Source organism: Thunnus thynnus, chromosome 24 (assembly GCF_963924715.1).
Source record: "Thunnus thynnus chromosome 24, fThuThy2.1, whole genome shotgun sequence".
NCBI lineage: Eukaryota > Metazoa > Chordata > Actinopteri > Scombriformes > Scombridae > Thunnus > Thunnus thynnus.
Window position 1 is genome coordinate 1,300,298 of NC_089540.1, and position 21,454 is coordinate 1,321,751.

A 21,454-nucleotide genomic window follows, 5' to 3' on the forward strand; every position below is an offset into this window, starting at 1 on the left:
CTTCTTCTGTGCAAAAATGTATTTAAAAGTTCATTTGAAGCTAATATGAAGCCTCAGCATCAAATCAAGTTGACATCTTTCAATGTCAGTCTTTTTAGTGCCAACGTTTCTCTTTTTGTTACTATACTTCCACTGCAGCTCAACAGGGAAACACTGTCCAGGGAAACACAAAGAGAGAATTTGATGCTAAAAAGACTGTAAATGTGTCAGATATCCACTTGATATGACTAACTCAGACTGCTGAAGCCTCATATAAGCTTCACATCAACTATTAAATGCATTTTTGCACTAAATGACTGTGTGGGCACACTGTGGATTTTGTCCCCATCACTTACATTGAAAGCACATTTGAAGGGGATCTTTTAATAGCCAGTTTGAACAGGAGGAACGATTACAGCCAGGAACCTATTCAGTAAAGTCTGTGAGGGTTCAATGCTGTATGTCAGCTTTGTTTTACTGGATTTTGGCTTTATGTTTCCTGAATTCAAATAGGTGCAAAATGCTTCAGGTTTATTGTATATGCTATATTTGTAATAATTTCTTGGTTCTTATTTTTATCTCTGCAACACGTCCATCAAGTTTAGTTTTGAAACTCTAGACCGGAAGTGAAGCGCTATATTTCGGCTGTGGATGAACAAGCTCACACTCGTTGTATCGCGAGATTCGCGGCTGACACTACCGCACTACTTCTGAAAGTTTGAATGACTACTACCTTCATGACGTCAGAAGAGCGGAAGGTAAACATGAACCACTCGAGCTTCCTCGTAAAACAGCGGACCAGAGTACAGGCCAGAGTACAGCTGCTGCTGCTGCTGCTGCTGCTTCTTCAAGGTCATCTCCTGCCATTCAACGCGAGTCATTTAAATTTAATTTATTTAACTTTTGCATTTTTATTATTATTTCACAAACACGTATACATATCGAAAGGGACACTATGTAAGTAAATTGTTACAAATGAAAATACAAAACGTACAATCAAACATTAAAAAAGCAGTACACCAATCCAGTATATTCAGGGCTCAACGCTAACTTAGAAGTGGCTGCCTGGCTGACATCCAGGCATCAACTTTTGGTTGCTGAAAATGGTTGTCATATTAAGTCAGCTTATGTTTTGAGTAATTAAGATACTCTGCAGTCATACGTCAGCTTAATAATAAACATATGACATAAAATAATGTTTAAAGGCTTTATTACAGTAGCGAACAAAATTATTTGTAGTTTGTGTTTTATCTGATACTTTACAGAATTTGAATTTTAAGTGTTTGAATTTGAATTTTCAGTGTCCACCCTCAGTTCCTGGTATAGGGCCTTACAACATACCAGTAGTGCAGCTGTTGTCATGTTCTTCACAGATCCCTCTAAAATGAATCCAGCAAGTCACTGGTTGCTTGCACATTCGTTTGTGATGTTGACGGATTAGTCGGACTTTTCACCCCACAGTCAAACTTAACCCATAAGAACCCATGGTGACACATGTGTCACCAACCCTTTCAATGTTCTGGAAAATTCCTTATACAGCTTTATCCTTGATTTTATCTCTATGAAGTGCCTAAGTGACATCTACTGAACATCCTGGTGCAGTCATGTGACAATGTGTGAATCTGTGTACCCATGACATCACTTCCAAACTGGCAGTGTGCGTGGTCAGCAAATGAATGTGACAGAACTAGTTAAGAACAAGTTAGTGTAAATATCACTAATGCAACAAATTTAAAAAACAGAAAAATGATTTATTTTGGGGAACATGTTTGCTGTTTGCTGTCCCTGTTTTTATAAGTTAAAAAGTGGTTGCCACTGATGGTAACCAAAGGCCAAGCATTGGTTGCCACTTTCTCAAAATCGTTGCCAGTGGCAACCTGGCTGTCGAGCCCTGATATTAGTGCTGAAATGTCAATGAAACAGTCAGTTAATCTACAGTCCATCAATCAACGACATGCAAACTGTGAAAAAACCCCTCAAAACTGGTTCCCAACTTCCACATGGTTAGATCTGCCGCTTTCCCATGTCTCATGTGACAAATTAATTAAATATCTTTTGGCCTTTTAAAATAACCGGCAAATTGGTTGTCAATGAAAACAACCATTACTTGCAGCCCTACTAAGCATTTGATGGTTCCAGCCAGTCATTTGTGAGGATTTGCTGATTTTCTTTGTCTTGTGAGGCGTTTTTCACTGTCAGCCCTCTTCTTCGTCTCTGGGCAGCATTCATTATGTGTCTGTTTAACTGACACAAGGCTGTTATCAAAATGCTTCCAAAAGCAAGATGCTGTGATGTTAGCTGTTCAGGATTCTCCATTTCCACTGTCCATTATGTTCTCCATCACCAGGATTTGTATTACAGCCATCGTCAGGTGCTCCTAAATCATTCTTCACTATCACACATATTTTCACTCACATAAGCTATAGCCTATAGACTACAGATCCATTTAAAATATGCCCAGATCGACCTTGATACAGTAGAATCAGCTCAGGACATTTCATCTACACCGTAATGCATCAAAATGAGCTCAATGCAGCAAATGAACATTGCAGTGTTTAATGGATCGTTCATGTCTGGCAGACACCTGATCTGATCTTTTTTTTTTGACAATTCATAAACCATTTTGAAAAAATAATACCCCACTAAAAGTTGTCTTTGGAGTCACTCAGATGTAGAATTGAATGGTGTCTGTGAAAGTTTTATGTCATCCTGTGGTCACCTTTAATCATATAAGTGCAGTTGTCCATCATCAGCATAATCCACCAGCTCAACTGTGAGCTGTGATGATTTAAGGGCATCAACAGTGAGCTGGGAGGATTCCGGGATGAGGGGATGTCAATGGCTGCAAGTTGATCTATAAACTACAATTGTAAATATTTGATGTCTCTGCTCCTCCAGTGTTCCTGCTCTGACAACATGAAGTCCTGGTGGCTGCTGTCCTCTCTGCTGCTCTTGGAGGTGAGCTGTGTCTCTCTTCAGGAGAGCAACAAGCCCAATTTTGTCCTGATGATGGTGGATGACCTGGGAATTGGAGACTTGGGCTGCTATGGCAATAAAACACTGAGGTAAAGACACATTGAGCTGCTTTCTGTGGCTCTGTGCTGCTGGATGGCTTGAGTAGAGTTTTACTACTGATGAATCACAGCTAACAAGTTATTCACATGAATGGAGCAACCTGTAATCCTGCAGGCTATTAGTCTGAAAACTGTACACCTGTAAACAATGGATTTCTTTTTTTTAAATCTATTTACCTCTTCACAATTTGGAGACAGTTCTCTTCTACCGTGGATATTGTCACTGTTGACTCCACCGTTGTCTTGGGGAGAGTGCAGACAGTTCCTGATGCCTCCCACCCACAAGCTAATGAATTACACCTGTACTTTTTCCAACAAGTCATCCAAATTAAACGGCAAAATATGATCCATCCAGAATGACACATAGAAGCGTTTTCTGATCTGACACCTCTATTAGCATGACAACATCATCATGGTTGAAAAATATCCGAGGATGTCTGAGGTTCAGTTCCAGAAGTGGACCTTTGTTGCATGTCACACCCCTAACACTAACCATGTTCCCTGTCCTTCTCTGCACTGTCAGCTTCCAAAAAAGGCAAAAAAGCGAAAAAAATAATCCTTAAAAAAATAAAAATAAATCTGCTTCATAATGTGACAATGCTATTGTTAAGGTTTGGTTAGATTTAGGCAAAAAAAACCTCCACTTGGTTACTGTTAGGGTTAAAATAGTTATTTAGTCACAATGGACAATTAAAAAAAAAAGGATCAAAATCAATGCAGCAGAACCACAGATCTTCTTTATTTCACACATTATTCTTCTTTGTCAAAACCTGGCTCCTACATTACCCACAATGCACCTTGACTCCATCCTCCAGCAGAGATGTCCACACTCCCAGATTTTCAAACTTGTAGTCTTCAGCCCCAACTGACACTGACAAAGCCACAATAATAACAGTGTGGTTACAGAATAGTAGTGGTCGTGGTTAGAATAAACCAGTCATTTTCTTAGTGCTGAATTGCTATAGTTTGAGTCATAACTGAGTTGAATCTGAACATACAGACATGATAAATATATTTTCTTTATTATTATTTATTATCTGTTCATCACTGCTAAACATACATAAACCGCTTAGAAATCATAAATAACTATAAATCCTTAGAACTCCTTGCTCCAAACTTTTCCTTAAAGTAACTAAAACATGTGATCAACTAGCAGCAATTGATATTTCTAAGAGCTGATGGCAAGAATGGTGGCTGTATACTCCTTAAGACATGCTTGTCGGATGGTTGGAAAGCCCATTAAACCTTCTAAGAACCAGTTCTGAGTGACCATAAATCCAGCTTTAGTTACATATTCACAATTTGAGCTTGATGTACCTTTAAGTTTACAGTTTTAATTGATTGTTAGTTTGACTCTCTCACTCAAATGTATGCCTGCATATTATTATGGAACGGAGTTATGTATGGCGACCCTTTTCTCACTCACATTTAGTACTGACAACAGAAGTTGTGTTGTTGTTCCTGAGGAACCATTGTTCTTTGTTTTGGATGATGAATTATTCTTAAATTGAATTCAAAGCAGCATTAAGAAACAGTCTTTAAAAAATGTGAACCTGCCCTGTGACCGGATATGAATTATGTTTTATAGGACTCCCAATATTGACCAGTTGGCGCAGGAAGGAGTGAAGCTGACGCACCACATCGCTGCAGCCAGTCTCTGCACTCCCAGCAGGGCAGCATTCCTCACTGGGCGATACCCAATAAGATCAGGTCTGTTTAACACACCCATACAACAAACTTTAGTGACTGACACAGTGTTTAATGTTGGTCTGCAGGCCACAGAGAACTGTTCAACAGTGTTACATTAAACTCATCTTTACTCCACTGCCTGAGGAGAGACATTTATTTAGAGACTGAATTATTGAACAGGAAAGATTTCCATGAGTCCAGTTCACATACACACAAGCCCTAATCAACAAATTTTAAGATAGATTTTAATATTTTTGACCTAAGTTCACACAGTCGTACGTACCAGATGTAATGTTTTTTTTGCGTTGTAATGATTAGTTTTCTTCACTCTCCTCTCTAACAGGTATAGCTGGGACTAGAGAAATAGGTGTCTTTATATTTACTGCAGCATCTGGAGGTCTTCCGAGCAAAGAGGTGACCTTCGCCAAGATTGCCAAACAACAAGGCTATGAGACCGCTCTAATAGGTACACTGCAATTATCCTTCATTTCAGAAGTGTGGCTCTTACTGCTGATGGCAGCTTCTTAAATATTTGCCATGCGGTAAAGATTTATGACTATGTTTATACACTGAGAAAAAAACCTGAATTACCAGTGTCTTTCCATGACATACAATAGGTTTATTGGCTATGGGAAGTCCAGATAAGCTGACATTATGTGCCAATTGAATTATGATAAACCAATGGACTTGCAGGGGGGAACCTGGGGTTTTGGTAATGTAGGGCTGCCCGCTAAAAGTCACTGAGTCAATGCATCAGTCAATAAGCCCCCGAGTCAACTCGCATTTTTTCAGTTGAATCGCTGCTTTTTTTTTTGCCATGTTATTATACACAGACTAATGCAGGGTGACAGCATGATGGTCTGTAAACTTTTACAGATTGTTGACTCTAAATGACCCAAATACATAACTGTGATGGAAACAGAGGCAACGCAGAGCAGAGCCACTGTGTTCTCTGCTGTGACTCTGACGCTTTCAGCTCCGATACAGTGAAGTCGGCTAAACTCCTGTTTAAACAGACACATACCAGCATCTCTATCGTCTCCTCCTCTACTGTCCGGTGTGATCGACTCTTCAGCTGACAGTGCTGACAGTCAGCAGCCAATCAGGAGAGACGCTCTGTGCTGTGCTTGGATTTTATAACTGAACTAAAACCAGGACGCATACTTTTTATTTCTCTGACTGTGGAAATCTGATGTCTTCACATCACAGATGATGAACGACAGCATTAAAACTTACTGGTAAAACATTAGACTCATGTAGCTGTTATAAGTTGTGTGCTGGGTAACTGGGTGGAGACATGAATAATATTTCTCATAGGAGGCTGTATTGAAGAAAGAAAATGAAACAAAAGTTATAATGTTTAGTATGTAGGCCTATAAGAATGAAATATACAGTATGTAATGAGATAAATATAGAGGAAAATAGTCGATGCATTGGTGTCGAATCAGGGTTGACTGTGAGAATCCTGAATTGGGACAGCCCTACAATCCAAGCATCATTACAGAAGATGAACACCTGCTCTAGAAAACATCTGGTTCTTTTCTGTGTACAGTAGTAATGTAGGAGCCAGGTTTTGACAAGGAAGAAGAATGTGTGGAATGAAAAAGATATCATCTCTGGTCCAGATGTACAGTTAAAAACCTGCTCTCCACAGTTACTCTTTGAGCTAAATAAAATGACACTCTTATGGCTTATTCTTGGGGTTTCCTTTTCATTTTCTTTCTTTTTCTCTGTTCTCCAGGGAAATGGCACCTGGGGCTTAACTGTGAGAGCAGTGACGATCACTGCCACCACCCCAGCGTCCACGGCTTTAACTATTTCTTCGGCATCCCTTTGACCAACATGCGGGACTGCCAGCCTGGCCACGGCACCGTGTTCCAGATCCATAAATATATACCATACGGGGCAATGGGTATCACCCTGGTCACCGCAGCCTTACTCCACTACAGCGGCCTCATCACCATCAGAAGAGGGTTGATTCTGAGCCTGATGTCTCTGCTGGTCATGATCACAGCTCTGACAGCAGGATTCGTTAAAATCATCCCGTACTTAAACTGTGTACTGATGAGGAATCACAGAGTTGTGGAGCAGCCATACAGATCTGAAAACCTGACTCAGAGGATGACTCATGAGGCAGTGGAATTCATAGAAAGGTACATGTCAAAATCAGTTAACACACAAAAAAGTTATGGTCTTGTTTATGCTACACATAGCACCTCAGAGAGGATGCATTGTAAGGACGGCACATTTAGCAACAAGCAAAAAGCAGTTTCTCCAAATAGTAAGATAAAGCTGCACTCTTTGATCTGAAATGTCGCTTTAAAGAAAAGTATTAATTGCAGTATATTTATTGTCATGTTTTCTGTTTTTGCAGGAACTCAGCGAAGCCTTTCCTGCTGTTTTTCTCCTTCCTGCAGGTACACACAGCCATGTTTGCTTCAGCACCATTCAGAGGAACAAGCCGCCATGGTATCTATGGGGATGCTGTTCATGAGGTGGACTGGAGTGTAGGTTAGTCTTACTTCTTCTCTTTATTCACTCAGAAGGGTCCCAGACTTTTGAAAGTGCGTGTAGTGTCATTTACGTGACACAAGATTAGCTTGTTGCCTCTGTGTCAACAAGCTAATCATCAGGATGCTAAAAACACAAGTTAATCACAGTTAATACAATGTTTGATTCATGCAGAACCACTTCCTTCAAAAACAAATGTCTCTCTGTCTATCCATGCAGATAGTTTGGCTTTTATCTGTCCAGGTTTTGAAATATATGTCTCTGAAATTTCTGACTCCACTCCAATTCAACTGAGGTGAATAGAATTGAGGTTGTGCTGATCACACAAGTGAAAAATGTCATTTACAAAATTCAGATCAGAGTCCCCATTAATAATAATAATAATGAACTTTATTTATATACTACAACAGAGTTATAAACTGCTTTACAATACTGTTTTTCCTTGTCAGTTACTTGAGAGGGGAGAAAGATAGCCACTACAGCTGAGTATGATAGACTGAGATAACTGTCAGTCAAGCAAACTCAAACTTAAGCTCCATTTTGACCATGAGTTCCAGGTATTTTGTCCCTGTTGTGCATCCCGTTTGTGTTTCCGCCACATCTGAGGAACCAGGTCATGCACATTAGACCCATGAGGAATTAAAAAATGACAGCGGGTCTTGAAACGTAGCATTCACACATGAGGAAAAAAACAAGACAGATTTGTCCTGTTGTTCTTTGTACTCACTACTGCATGAGGTGGATGTAATGAGGAAGGAGAAATACAGAGATGGAAAATTAAACTGAAACGTAAGAGCGTCTGTCTCCACAGCAAAACATCCGCATGTTTGATGGTTTTATTTCTGCTTTAGAACATAACGACATGAAACAATCAGAAAATAATGTTTGATTTCTCTCATTCATAGGATTTGTTCTTGTCACTCCCTCTCTTCTTTCACTCTCTAGCTCACTTGACCACCATTGCTCTCTCTCTCTCTCTCTCTCTCTCTCTCTCTCATACTCTCAGCCCATTTGCAAACGTGGTGGGAAGCTGACAACAAAGCCTAACTTTACTTTTACTTTTAACAAACAAAGAGAAATTTCCTCTCCTCGTCCTAAACTGGCCCTTAATTGATACTAGAGTATTTCCTTGTTTTATGAATGAAGAGGTATTTAAGTTGAAGCAGCTGCATGGTGTGTGTTTGACCAATCTGCAAACCCTGCCCCCAAAGTTCCTGCACTTTTGGAAAATAAAACCTCCCACCCCCCGAGCAGGCACTTTTCGGGGGGCAGAACAGTCTACCTAGAACTTCATTCAGACCTTGGTTCCTCTGGTGGAAACACAGCTAGAGGATCTAAAGGTTCTTAGTCCCTGTGGAAAGTCCCTGCATTTGAAATGTGGTTTTAAAGCCTTAACATCTCCTCAATGGAACAATGGTACTCAGAATTGCTGAAAAGACACATATTAGAAGAAGCTAAATTAATTATTGAGACCCTAACTATTTGTGAGAGGAAATCTTGACTATATATTTCAAGGTACAATTTTGCCTTTTGGTATTAAGTTGAAAACAAGTGGAGATTTTTCAAGAGATTAGTGGTACTGCATTTTAAGATATCACCACACTGTTCATGTTAGTGGCTGCATGTAAGATTTTACTCTATATATTTTTTAAATAGCCTATTTTTATTTTAGATATTTTACATGGTCTAAATCACTATAAGGTTTATAAAAATAACTCAGCAGAGGCAGGGATATACAGACCATCACATCGCAAATCGCACCCTGATTGTGAGGATGTTAGCATGCTGATGTTAGCATTTAGCTCAAAGCACCACTGTGCCCTATGTGCAGTGTCACTGAGCTGCTAGCATTGCTGTAGACTCGTGTTAAAGTATCCATATGCAACTTTTCTGAATACTTGCCATATGTGGTTATGGACTGCCCCTTTCCCCTAACACAACAATCACAGCTCAACAAGAACTCGGTTCTCTCTTTTTTGTGGATTGATTAGATGATATTTAAATGTCAGTATCTTGGAATTGAAAGGGCCCTGTGGAACATTCTTCTAAACAAAAAGAGGTTATAGGTGTATGATGCGAATTGGTTTAAAGATCAGTGGAACAGTGTGAAACAAGCGTGCATCCTTCTGCAGGTGAATGAGACAAACAAAATGGCTACTTGCTCATTGAAAAACTGCTCCATAGAGCCACTAGAGGGCAAAAACTCCACAGTGTACCTTTAATATTCGGTCCTGGTAATGCCAGTTCACCAACGCTGGGCAGCCTCGTCTAAACCCTGGTCAAGAGGACGAGGTCAGCTGATGTGGGTTGACCCAATCAAATGTCACTTGAGCCCTCATGTCACTGGCTAGCTGAAGTTAGCCAGTGGGCGAGTAGCTAACTTTAGCAGTAGCTAACATTTTTTTATTGGTCCCTTAGTGTATTGACCTAAAAAAAACTTAGTTAAACTCAGTTATTTGTATGAGAAAAAAATGTGATTTAATTTTGTGCTTTGAGTTACACAGGCTTGCTTTAACTGCATTAGCTAGTCCTTTATTATAACAAGGTTTTTCTGAAATCATTTGGAGTAGGCTGACTGCTGTTCAGTCTCAAGGACAGTTTTCAGAACCCACAATGGACTGAATGTGGGGTACCGTTTCCTAATGCATGTCTAATTAGCCCAATTATTTTAGTTTGGGAAGTATTGTGTCAGCACAAAGGGGGAGGGCAATGTATTGTATGTAATTATTCTTAGAGTACTTAGACGGAAATACACCAATCTTAGAATCCTACTGGGGCTGTCATCAAGTAGTTGCTATTCCATTTACTCCCTGTGAAGTACAGCACCGCACTCTACTGTGCAACACAACATCACAGTCGGGTATGGTCACAAGTTCAACAGACTTGAACCTTTCAACCCCAGGAAGACAACATTTTTCTTTTTTTCTGTACAAAACAAGTCTGAAATTGCTCCTCAAAGACCAACTTAACACAAAAAATGTTTGAGCTGTTAACACATCCATACACTGTAAATATTAATGTGTTAAGGAGTGCAGCAAATATTGACATTTTTTAAGGTAATTTGACATAAGTGGGCAAAAATGTCTATGCCTCCAGCTATTGGAAGGCAGGTTCAGTTCTCCTTGTCATTCCTCATTTTGTAAACAAGCCAGCTGAGGATGCTACTGAGCACAGCCTGACATACAGCCATGCCCACACAATCGATCCACTTTAAATGTGTGCAAGAGGTATGAACCATGGATGATGAAGAGGATTTGATACTGTATTCCAAAATGGGGCCCCATGCATTCCAATGAAAGTTGCTTAATGACAAAGTTCTTCAAGCTTCTGCATTTTTGGACTCTGCAGCTATACTTTTACTGGAACATGTTTTATTTTTTACCATGTATTTGCATAGGAATGATATTTACCTTGTATATCTTTTGTTCCTTTGAAATGTTGGCTACACATCTAACGCTTCACTCAAGATGGATTTAAAGGATAGGTTCGGGTAGTTAGGTTGCCCATATGAACACTGAAAGAGGTTTTCCTGGCTGTAATCACTCCTCCTGTTCATATTGGCTATTAAAAGATTCACAGTCCTCCTTCTGTGCAAAAATGTATTTAAAAGTTTGTCTGAAGCTTATATGAGGCTTCAGCAGTCTGAGTTAGTCATATCAAGTGGATATCTACCACATTTACAGTCTTAAGCATCAAATTCCCTCTTTGTGTTCCCTTTTGAGCTGCTGTGGAAGTATAGTAACAAAAAGAGGGACTTTGGCACTAAAGACTTAAGACTGAAACATTGATATCTACTTGATTTGACTCATTTGGACACTGAAGCTTCATATTAGCTTCAGATAAACTTTTAGATATATTTTTGCACAGAAGGAGGACTGTGAATTTCGTCCCCCATCACTTACATTGTAAGTGCATTACGAAGGGATCTTCTAATGGTCAGTATGAACAGGAGGAATGATTACAGTAAGAAAAACATGTTTCAATATTCATTTGGGCTCCTGACTGTTGTTTCAAGACAGACTTGAAAAACTGTGAACCTGCCCTTTAAACATATTTTGATTTGTAATTTTGTCGTGCAAGTGAGAAGAGGATATAAAGACCTCTAACTTTAGAAAGGAAAATCACAGCTCTTCCACATAGTTGTTTACACCTCATTTTCAGTTGGCCCCAGGCTCAGTACAATTCAGTAGATCTATTACATTATCCTCTTGATATATGGATATGACATTGAGAATGGAGGTGACAAAATTTGTCTGGTTGAAGTGTTTTTGGATCCTAACTTGTGAAAACCTCCTTGTGAACCCTGTTGATTCAGCATTTTCAATCTTTGCTTAGCTGCAGTGGAGGAAAGTAACACAGAGAGGGAATTTTATACTAAAAAGACAACATTTTGGAAGAGACCCTCTTTATTTGACTGGTGAGGTATTAGCTCCAGCTGAAAGAATGAGTTTAAAGCTTGAAGACGGTGGATTTTGCCCCCTATCTCTTACATAGGAATTGCATTATTAAGGGATTATTTCACCTCCCATATGAATTGGAGGAATGATTACAGTGACCAATAACTCTTTCAGTGTACATAGTGTACTGTATGGTTATGCCAGTATTGCTTTAAAATAGATGTGAAATAAATGTGAACCTGCCCTTTAAACTCACACTTCATTGTCTAATTTCAGTTCCAATGTGCTGTTATATTGTGTCTGTTCTCAGGTCAGATCATGCAGACTCTGGACAGACTCAGTCTTAGAGAGAACACTCTAGTTTACCTGACTTCAGACCAGGGTGCTCACCTGGAGGAAATCTCTGCCACAGGAGAGGTCCACAGGGGCTGGAATGGAATATATAAAGGTAAAAATACTTTCCCATCTCTGTCTGTACATCAGGGACAGACAGCAGATATACAGTATGTCTTGTGATTTGAGATAATGACTGCAAGATGAACTGTCGTAATTTAAAATGTGAATATACCTGTAATTTATATATGGTAAAAATTACTGATTAGGCTTTTAAATACACAAAACTGTATTAGATCTTTATCCCTCTCCCAAAATCAAAAACTCCTCACCAGCTGTCAGTCTCATAAATTGTCATCCCATATACTTCCCATTGTTTAAATTGATTTTTTTTAGTGTGATTCTAAAATATAACAAATAGTTCCCCAAAAAAGTCAGTTGATAGGTTGGTCAAATGCAATGATCTCATTACTTCTTATGACCACCATTTTTTCCTGCTAACAGAAACCTGGCTATCTGATGGTGACAACATTCCTCTTGTGGAATGCTCCCCACCAGGTTACACTTTCCTAAACGAACCCAGAATAACCGGACGTGGGGGTGGTTTAGCAGTGTCATATAAAAATAGCTTAAAGTGATCTAGATCTGATCTGGGTTCATTCTCTTCTTTTGAAATTTTGCTTTTTGTTTTGAAAGGGTCAACAAAAAATCTTTGTATTTTAGTATATACACCACCCAAGTCTACTGTAGGTTTTATAGAACAATTTTCCGAACTTTTATCTATTGTTATTACCTGAATATGATAATATTCAGACTCAAGATGATTTTAATGTACATGTATGCTGCCCTGAGAATCCCCTAGCTTCAGAGTTAAGTGTGATAGATTCTTTTAATCTTGTTTGGGCCCCAACTGAAGCTTCACTCAATAAGGGCCACATCCTTGACCTGGTTTTTCTTCTGGTTGTTTACTGAATAACGTGTTATGTAGAGAAAATTGGGTTTTCTGACCATAAACTCATTTTGTTTAAAACTAATTTTCCAGCACTATGAGATGTGATACACAAGTCACTTGCTCTTGTTTTTTCAATTCATCCTCAGCAGGTACATTTTGCCAAGCCCTTGTCTCTTCTGACCTCTAGCTCTGCTCTGCTCGGTATCTTAAATTCTTTTCATTCCCCTTGTGTAAATATTTTAGACAATGTTGCTCCTGTTAGGTGTAAGAAGCCTAAAATGCCATCTCAGCCTTGGCTTAATGATGAAATCTAAAGAGCAATTGTCATAAAGCAGAATGCAAATGTAGGGCTGCAGAAGTTTCCACTCACCAGGCTGAGGGATCTCATGAAAAAATTTTAACTTGGAAGTTAAAATTGCACGTACTAATTATTTCTCGGATCTTATAGCTAAACATAAACATGACTCCAGGCGCCTCTTTGATATTACCAGCCACATCACAAACCCTCCCCCAGTTTTCATTTGAGCCCTCATTTGATAAATGTGAAGCGTTTTTATCATTTTTCTCTAATAAGGTTAAAGCTGTTATGAATGCAATTACCCCACCCTCTCAAACTCTCCCTGACCTTTGCAATAAAATACTTTGCACCCTGCCAGCATTTAAATTAGTCACCACTAAGCATTTAACCAGTGTCATTACTAAAATGAAATCATCCCCCTGTTCACTGGACATTCTTCTAACTCGCTTCTTTAAAGAATATCAATTCCTCACTTTCATCTGGTCAAGTGCCTGATTATTTTAAATCAGCTACAGTTCAATCACTTCTCAAAAAGCCACCCCTGGACCCGTTTTAAATAACTTCTGCCCAATAAACTAAACTTCCCTTTTTGGCCAAGGTCTTGGAAAATAGTTGCTGAGCAGCCCATTGATCATATGAATGGCAATTAGTATTATTATTGTTATTATTATAATGTGTGGTGCATAAGAAAAATCCCCAGTCAGGACCGGAGCATTTACTTTGTGGAAACTGGTTTGGATGCTACTATATTGGAAATTAGGCTAATATTAACAGCTCTTTCCTGATCTCTATTGAGTCTATTGGAGTGTGGTAAGTTTTCAACTTCAGCCAAACTCATTAAATCAAAACATTTTGTCCACTAAAAGAGAAATATAGTTTTTGAAGGGTCAGTTGCTACCCTTACAATTAATTAATTCCAATTAAAACCCAGAGAATCTTTTAGAGCACAGCAGGTCAGCTGAACCTGCAAAACATCTGTCTAAAGGCAAGCATCAATTCAACATGGTGAATAAAGAGAAAAAAATGAATGAATGCATGAATATAAATACTTTCAAGGAAATTCCTTTGGAAACTGACTAAACCTAACTTTCCATGACCCCATGACCCTTTCACACACCTGTAAAATAGTTAGTGAAGTGTTACCAAACTCCCTGTGTGATGAAGCTAAAAATCATGAATAAAAACTACAGGATTGGTTTGTCCTAAAAGAGACAGCAGCAATTTTAAGACTGACTGCCAGACAAAGGTTCGCAGTATGGACTCAGATTTGATATAATCCTGCTGTTTGGACTCAGCAGACCTGATTCAAAGAGCAGTGAGAAGCAGCCACTGTCTGCTATGCTCTTTTATCTCTGCAAGTGGCCAGTCTTAAGTAGCAAGTTGTTCCTTTAGTTACCAAACCAGTGCTGTTTCTACACCAGAACCCAGCTGAGTTATGGTAGCTGGGTGAGAAGGGCTCTCATGACTTTGTGTTCTTTTCATTCCTCTGAGCAGCAGGGAAGTCCACAAATTGGGAAGGAGGGATCCGGGTCCCAGGAATTCTGAGTTGGCCTGGGAAAATCCCTGGTGGCAGGCAGGTGGACGAGCCCACCAGCAACATGGACCTGTTTCCTACAGTGGTGCGGCTGAGTGGAGCCACAGTCCCGGAGGACAGGTGAGGCTGCACAGCAGTGAGACAGCACTCCTTCCACATGTCAGTCAAAACTAGTGCAGCCGGAAATCTAGGTCACATTTAAAGAAGGGAGAGTCTCTCACACACTGGGCTCACTGTCAGTGTGCTGCAGGATCTGAGCACAGCAAACATGTTTGCTAATGAAGAGAGGGGTATTAAGGTAATCCAGAGGCTTTGATCAGAGGGTTTCAGCAGCCATTGTGATTCACAGTAATGAGCAGCTGAATGTGTTTGCCTTTCATAGATGATTAACTGTTGAATTCCTGTCCTCTGGTCTGCAGGGAGATAGATGGTCATGACATCATGGATTTGCTTCAGGGGAGAGTTGAGAGGTCGAAGCACGAGTTTCTGTTCCACTACTGCAATGCCTACTTAAACGCGGTCAGATGGCACCCCCAAAACAGTAAGTCCAAACAGTTATCAAATCAGGTGTGCAAATATCTCCCACATCTAGTGAATGAACTGTGCATATACATATATATACCAAGTATAAGAACTATACCATCAAATTCAGCAGAAGAAAGGCTAACGTGCGTTTGATTTGTTGCATTAAAAGTGTTTCTGTTCACAAGCTCACTCTCAAACCTCAGATGTTGGATCATCCTTAAGCACACCAGCATAGATGGTGGATTATATATCTGCAGCAACATCTGACTCTGCAAAGTTTTCATTTTTTTCAATAGCAGAAAGAAAAACTTGCTGTGTTGACTTAAGCGATGACAGTTAGCTCAGAGTCTGACAGGATGCTGATGTGAAGTAGACAGCCAATGTGAAATGCTTGCTCCTCTCCCTACTCACCGGGCCCTAGTTAGTGTTCTTGTGTTAAATCACTAATTTCAGTCTAATGTTTCTGTTAATTTATCAGACAAATAATGGAATCTGGGTTTCAGTTAGGTGATTTGTGTTTCACAGTGTTATATTTTGTTGAAGGGCTTCAGTCCTGCTGTGATTCTTTTTGAGAGTTTTGTGATGGTCGGGCAGATGGTCTTCTTAATCAGTGATGGTGACAACAGGTGTGTATCATTACCTGCTATTAGCAGTGAGTCACAGCTCTGTCAAGTTGAAGAAGCAAGGATAAAACTGTTCTGTAGTGAATGACATTCTGTTTGATTTGGTGCACCCATAGCTGTGCATATGTGACTTTGTATCAGTATATCTCACCCTGTGGTCACCTGAGTAGATGGTATGTTCTAATTAGGTGAGGCTGAGAAGGTAGAAGGCCGGTCACTGGTCGATGAGATGGATTAGGGAACAGAGGAGGTGGCAGCTTGCTGTGAGGCTGCAGATTTTGTTTGTTTTTTGCTTCAGCTTAAGTTATTTGTGTTATACTCCAGCCTGCAGACCTGCATCATTAGCCTCTCTTTAAAAGTTTCCAGTGCCAAATAACATAATCTGCCCTTTATATGCGCTGGCGGCGCTACAACCAAACATATACTGCCTGCCTCAAGGCAAGACGTTGGATTTAGTGGTTTCAAGATTATTATAATTGTAAAAAGGTTGCTCCTCTCTTTTTTCACTACAACCTGGTTCCCAACATCACCAGTGTTTTTTGTGTGTTAAATCATTAAATTCAGTCCAGTGTTTCAATTAATTAATCAGTCATGTTGTACAAATAAGAAAATAGAAGTTTCAAGGTTATGTTGTTGATGAAGGGCTTCCTGCTGTGATAATGTGTGTTTTTTTGAGAGTTTTGTGATGTGTGATGGTCAGGCAGATCATCTGCTTGATCAGTGATAGTGAAAACATGTATGCATCATTAGGTCCTCTAAGCAGTGAATGACTCTGCACTGTCAAGTTTAGAGGACGAGTCAAACTGTTGTGTAGCAGATGACATTCTGTTAAACTTGGTGCACTCATAGCTGTGCATGTGTGCACATAGATAAACTGTGAGTATCAGCAGTAACAAAAATCCTATATTAATGTTTGTTTGTTGTTGTATATACTTTGAAAGCTCCGTGCCAGTCTATCTTACCCTGTGGTAACCTGAGCAGATGGTAGGTTCCAGTTAGGTGGAACAGCAAACACTGTAATTATGTCCATTTCTCTCAAAGGAAATCTCTGGAATGCATTTGCTCATATTTACTACTCAACTTCATACCACAAACACAAAAAAGAGGGAATTTCATACTAAACAGACTGTAACAGTGAAAGATACTGACTTGATTTAGCTAACTCAGACTGCTAAAGCCTCATTTTAACTTCAGCCAAATTTGGAATGCATATTTGAACAGAACAGAAGGGCTGTAGAGTTTGTCCTTCATCTCTTAGAGTGTAGTTGCATTCCAAGGAAATAGCTTCAAGGCCAGTACAGAGAGTAGGAATTGCACCTATTTCCACATACACATATGGGCACATCAGCACTGCATTAAGACTTGAAAAAACCTGAACCTTCATTGTGCAGATTGACGCATGTTCAGTTTGACATAGAGGGCTGTTGTCATAGTCACCTGTTGAAGTTTTTCTGTGCTCTGATAAAATCTGAGGTTAAAACATACACATACGAGCTGATTTTGTGACATCACAACTAGATTGGAGCCAATCGTGGTCTAATATGCAAATTAAATACAGTAAGTGTGACATGGAAACTTGAAGCTTCCAGGGCACATACAATGAAAATGGACTCTACAGTGAAGTAGGAGACATTGTTGAAGTTGTTGGAGTTCACTTTTTCCTGTTTCATTAATTAGTTTCTTAATGCCACCTTTTTTGCAATTACTCTTGCATACAGACCTGCTCCTTTAAGTTTTCCAGTACCAAACAACATCTTCTGCCCTTGATGTTGGATGACAGCACTACAATAACTGAGATTTTATTTATATTTGTTCAGGTAGCGCAGTGTGGAAAGCGTTTTACTTCACACCAAACTTCTACCCAGAGAATGAGACGGCCTGCTTCCACACACATGTCTGCTTCTGCACATCAAACTATGTGACTTACCACAATCCTCCGCTGCTCTTTGACCTCTCGAGGGACCCTTCAGAGAGCACGCCACTGACTCCTGACACTGAGCCAGACTTTTACTCTATCCTGGCGGTGATGGAGGAGGCTGTGGAGAGGCATCGGAGCTTGGTGAAGCCTGTGGATATCCAGGTATCTGCAGGGAATGTGATGTGGAAACCGTGGCTGCAGCCCTGCTGCTCCACACTCAGCCAGCTCTGTCAGTGCCAGCAGGACCTGCTCAGTGGTTAATACTGACTGAAACTGAGCTCCATCTGTGACCTCAGCACTCCAGACTTGACTCCATGAGACAACTGCTGTCCAGCAGCAGGTTGCAACTTCAGTGGTATTTTCATTACTCTTTAAAAGTGGGGGAGACACTGGTAATCATAGTGAGGAGAGCAGTCATAAAGTGAAAGTAGCCATTTGCACAAAAAATTATAAAATGGGAAGAAAATACAACAGTGGAGGTGAAGGAAGCGCCTTTCAAATTAAAATAAGCTTAATTGGATGGTGTCTGAAAGGCGGTGTAACTGTCAATGGCACTTTGCATCCCTTCTGTCCAAACAGCACATTAGAACATATTTATAGTGTTGGTAGTGCTAAAGAAGCCAAGTGAGAGAAACAGAGTAGTTCACAAATGAAGGAATAGTTCAACATTTTGGGAAATACACACATTGGCTGTCTTTCCAAGAATGAGATGAGAAGATAAATATTAATCTCATATCTTTATGTTCATCTGCTCCTGTGTTCTACTAAGATGAAAAATCAGAAGCTAAAAAGGGGAGATTTATATTTTAACATTTTTTGGTTTCATGATAACGCCCCCTAGTTTTGCATTAATTTGACAGCATACCATTAATTATCCATCTATGTAGATGGAGACCTTATTTCAAAATAGCAAATCAAATCTTTACATGAAGCAGAAACATGGCGTTTTAATATAGGCAGAGCAGACGGTCACACTAAGCCTGATTGCATCCTGCTACACAAGAGCCACAGACTCTGAACAACCCACATTAGCTTTCCTGCTAAAGTCTCCTTCTTATCTAACTTACAAACATGAACACACATCTTGTCCTGCACCTTAGCTTGTTGAACGAGCAACTAAACAAACTTTCACTGGGGAAAAGTGCACTGCTAACATTAGTTAGCCGGCTAGATTAGATGCTGGTTAGATGCTGGTGTGGTTCTTGCTCTTCAGTACCACTGCTAACAACTGTCTGTCTGCCCATGATTTATAGCTACAGCATAAGTTTGTTTACTATGTCTCTCGTTCTCTGCGGTGTATTGCCAGGTGTGTGTCTGTCCAATTACTTTTGAACTGCAAGACTTTGGGCACTATTTGTTAAAAGGTCTATATTTCTCACACAGTTCTTTCTATACTGATGTAAACTTACTCAAATTGAAGCTGAGACTTTAATGTTTTATCCATTATTTTATTTCTAACTGAATGTGCTGAAACACAGAGCTGAAGAACAAAAATCTGTAGTTGTGCAAATACTGACTTTCAGGACTGTAGATACAAATTCAAAGGGGGAAATCTTCCTAATCATTTCAGGTCTTATGTTATAACTCAGATACACTTTGATTCAACCAGATAATTACTCTTCATCTTGTTAGTTTTAATAGACACAGGTGACAAATTAAAGGAAAACTGGTACAGGTCTGAATGCTTCACCCCTACAGTGAGGGGATCTGGTGGCTCTGTTATGCTTTGGGGGGCATTTTGCTGGCATGGTTTGGGTCCACTTGTCCCCTTAGAGGGAAGCGTCACTGCAAATCAATACAAAGTTGTTCTGATTGATCACCTTTATCCTATGATGAAACATTTCTATCCTGATGGAGTGGTCTCTTCCAAGATGACAATGCCCCAATTCACAGGGCATGAGGGGTCACTGAATGGTTTGAGTATGAAAATGATGTGAATCATCTGCTATGGCCTTCGCAGTCACCAGATCTCAACCCAATTGAACACCTATGGGAGATTTTGGACCAAATTGTTAGACAGCGCTCTCCACCATCATCATCAAAACACCAAATGAGGGAATATCTTCTTGAAGAATGGTGTTCATCCCTCCAGAAGAGTTCCAGAGACTGTAGAATCAATGCCAAGGTGCATTTTCTCTCATTGTGCATTAATTTTCATTGTTGTGTCTTTGTGGTTGATTTGAATCAGGGTAAATAAAAATCAAACTCAATAATACATTTTTGTGGTATAGCTTGATGAAGTGATATGTTGCTAAAATAAGACAACTGAATCTTTGGTATGTAGCAATAATGAGAGAAATACGTCATAACAAAGTATCTTGTTATAAAGTGAAAAGGATCATTGAATGAAAAATGTATTTAATTATTTTTTGTCAGTACAGAAACACACTACCATAAGAAACATCCCTCCAAGCAGACATGATTTAGAAAATAATAATAAAGTAGCTAATATGTTTTTTAGGGATTTTAATAGAAATAATCTCTGTGGGCCTTCAGGAAGTAGAGGTTTGTTGTTGCTGTGTGGGGGGTACAGTGAGCTATTGGTTAATAGCTTCAGTAAAGGCAGCTCTCATACCTCATGGATAGATCTCTCAGCAGCACCGGGGCTCAGCAGGAATATCTATACTGCAATAATGTGGTTAGAGGCCGCAATCACATTTTCCCAAAATGAGTTTAGACCTGGGCAGAAGCACAACATAGGAATGTTTGTGACTTGCATACAGACAGAATCTGGGGGATTTTTTCCGTTCATCCTCTACAAAAACCACCAGCCTTTTACATGGTGACAGTCCTCAGACTGTTGAGCTGCAGCGACTGTGTCAAGTGCACTTCACACAGTCACTGCACTTCACAAGTGTTCACTTACAACCTCTGCTTTTCAGTGGATTTGAACATGCTTATCAGAGTAGTAACACATTGCAGGTGTGCGCACGCTTGCAGTACTGTACAGTGAAGTCAGCAGTTGAATAATTGCACATTACAAATGGGCTCCTTTAGCTGGCCTGTTTCCAGACAGCAGGCCCTTTCAGTGTTTCATTACTGAGTGAGAGTGTTCCAACAAGTGGAGCTGAGACATAATGTATAAAAAACACAAGCTGGGGAATTTCTTGCCCCGGGTGGAAATGGTAATTTAAGGGAATCCTTAATTGAGCCTCATTACTAGAACCAGCAGGTGGGCTTACATAATACCAGTGGGGAGTCACTGGTGGGTACATCTGTGTGTGTGTATGTGTGTGTTCTTGTATCCCACACTAAAAACTATTTAAAATGTTATTTCTTTTTATATGGTGAATATGTATTTTTACACATAAATGTAAATTCTGTTTTTTTCTATTTAAAATTTCTATTTTAGTTTTAAACCACTTGAAGCCAAACTTCTTAACCCCCTGCACACATTATTTATTATTTATCACTTAAAACGAACTTAAATTAACTTTTTTTTTTTTAATTTTTTAACATCATGTGACCTCATCCAAGTACATAACTGGTTAAACAGTGTCCCACCATCTATAGAAAGGCCGATCAACGTTTAAGTTTACTTTTAAATATCAGGATGTTGTTAAGAAATGGTATATTGCCATATGGCAACACTGTGCCATATGTTATATGTTTACAAGTTAA

At 39.6% G+C, this 21,454-nt stretch overlaps 1 protein-coding gene across 3 annotated transcripts; it reads left to right on the forward strand.

Annotated features, from left to right (window-relative positions):
* The first annotated feature begins 706 nt into the window (after positions 1-706).
* sts (steroid sulfatase (microsomal), isozyme S) lies at positions 707-20,048 on the forward strand. Of its 3 annotated transcripts, none has more exons than XM_067583029.1 (10): positions 707-831; positions 2,878-3,044; positions 4,642-4,763; positions 5,086-5,208; positions 6,484-6,895; positions 7,117-7,253; positions 11,961-12,098; positions 14,728-14,887; positions 15,187-15,308; positions 17,733-20,048. In XM_067583029.1, the coding sequence occupies exons 2-10, from the start codon at positions 2,896-2,898 to the stop codon at positions 18,092-18,094; spliced, it is 1,725 nt and encodes a 574-aa protein (XP_067439130.1). In that variant the 5' UTR covers positions 707-831; positions 2,878-2,895; the 3' UTR covers positions 18,095-20,048. The 3 variants fall into 3 exon arrangements, with proteins under 3 accessions (XP_067439130.1, XP_067439132.1, XP_067439131.1); XM_067583031.1 differs by having other exon boundaries at positions 5,131-5,208; XM_067583030.1 differs by having other exon boundaries at positions 715-936.
* Positions 20,049-21,454: the final 1,406 nt, after the last annotated feature.

Bases quoted from the DNA above. Each gene is read 5' to 3' on its own strand.
- sts (XM_067583029.1), top strand. From the start codon at position 2,896: ATGAAGTCCTGGTGGCTGCTGTCCTCTCTGCTGCTCTTGGAGGTGAGC. The intron at 3,045-4,641 runs GTAAAGACACAT...TATGTTTTATAG, and splicing joins TATGGCAATAAAACACTGAG to GACTCCCAATATTGACCAGT. The intron at 14,888-15,186 runs GTGAGGCTGCAC...TCTGGTCTGCAG, and splicing joins GCCACAGTCCCGGAGGACAG to GGAGATAGATGGTCATGACA.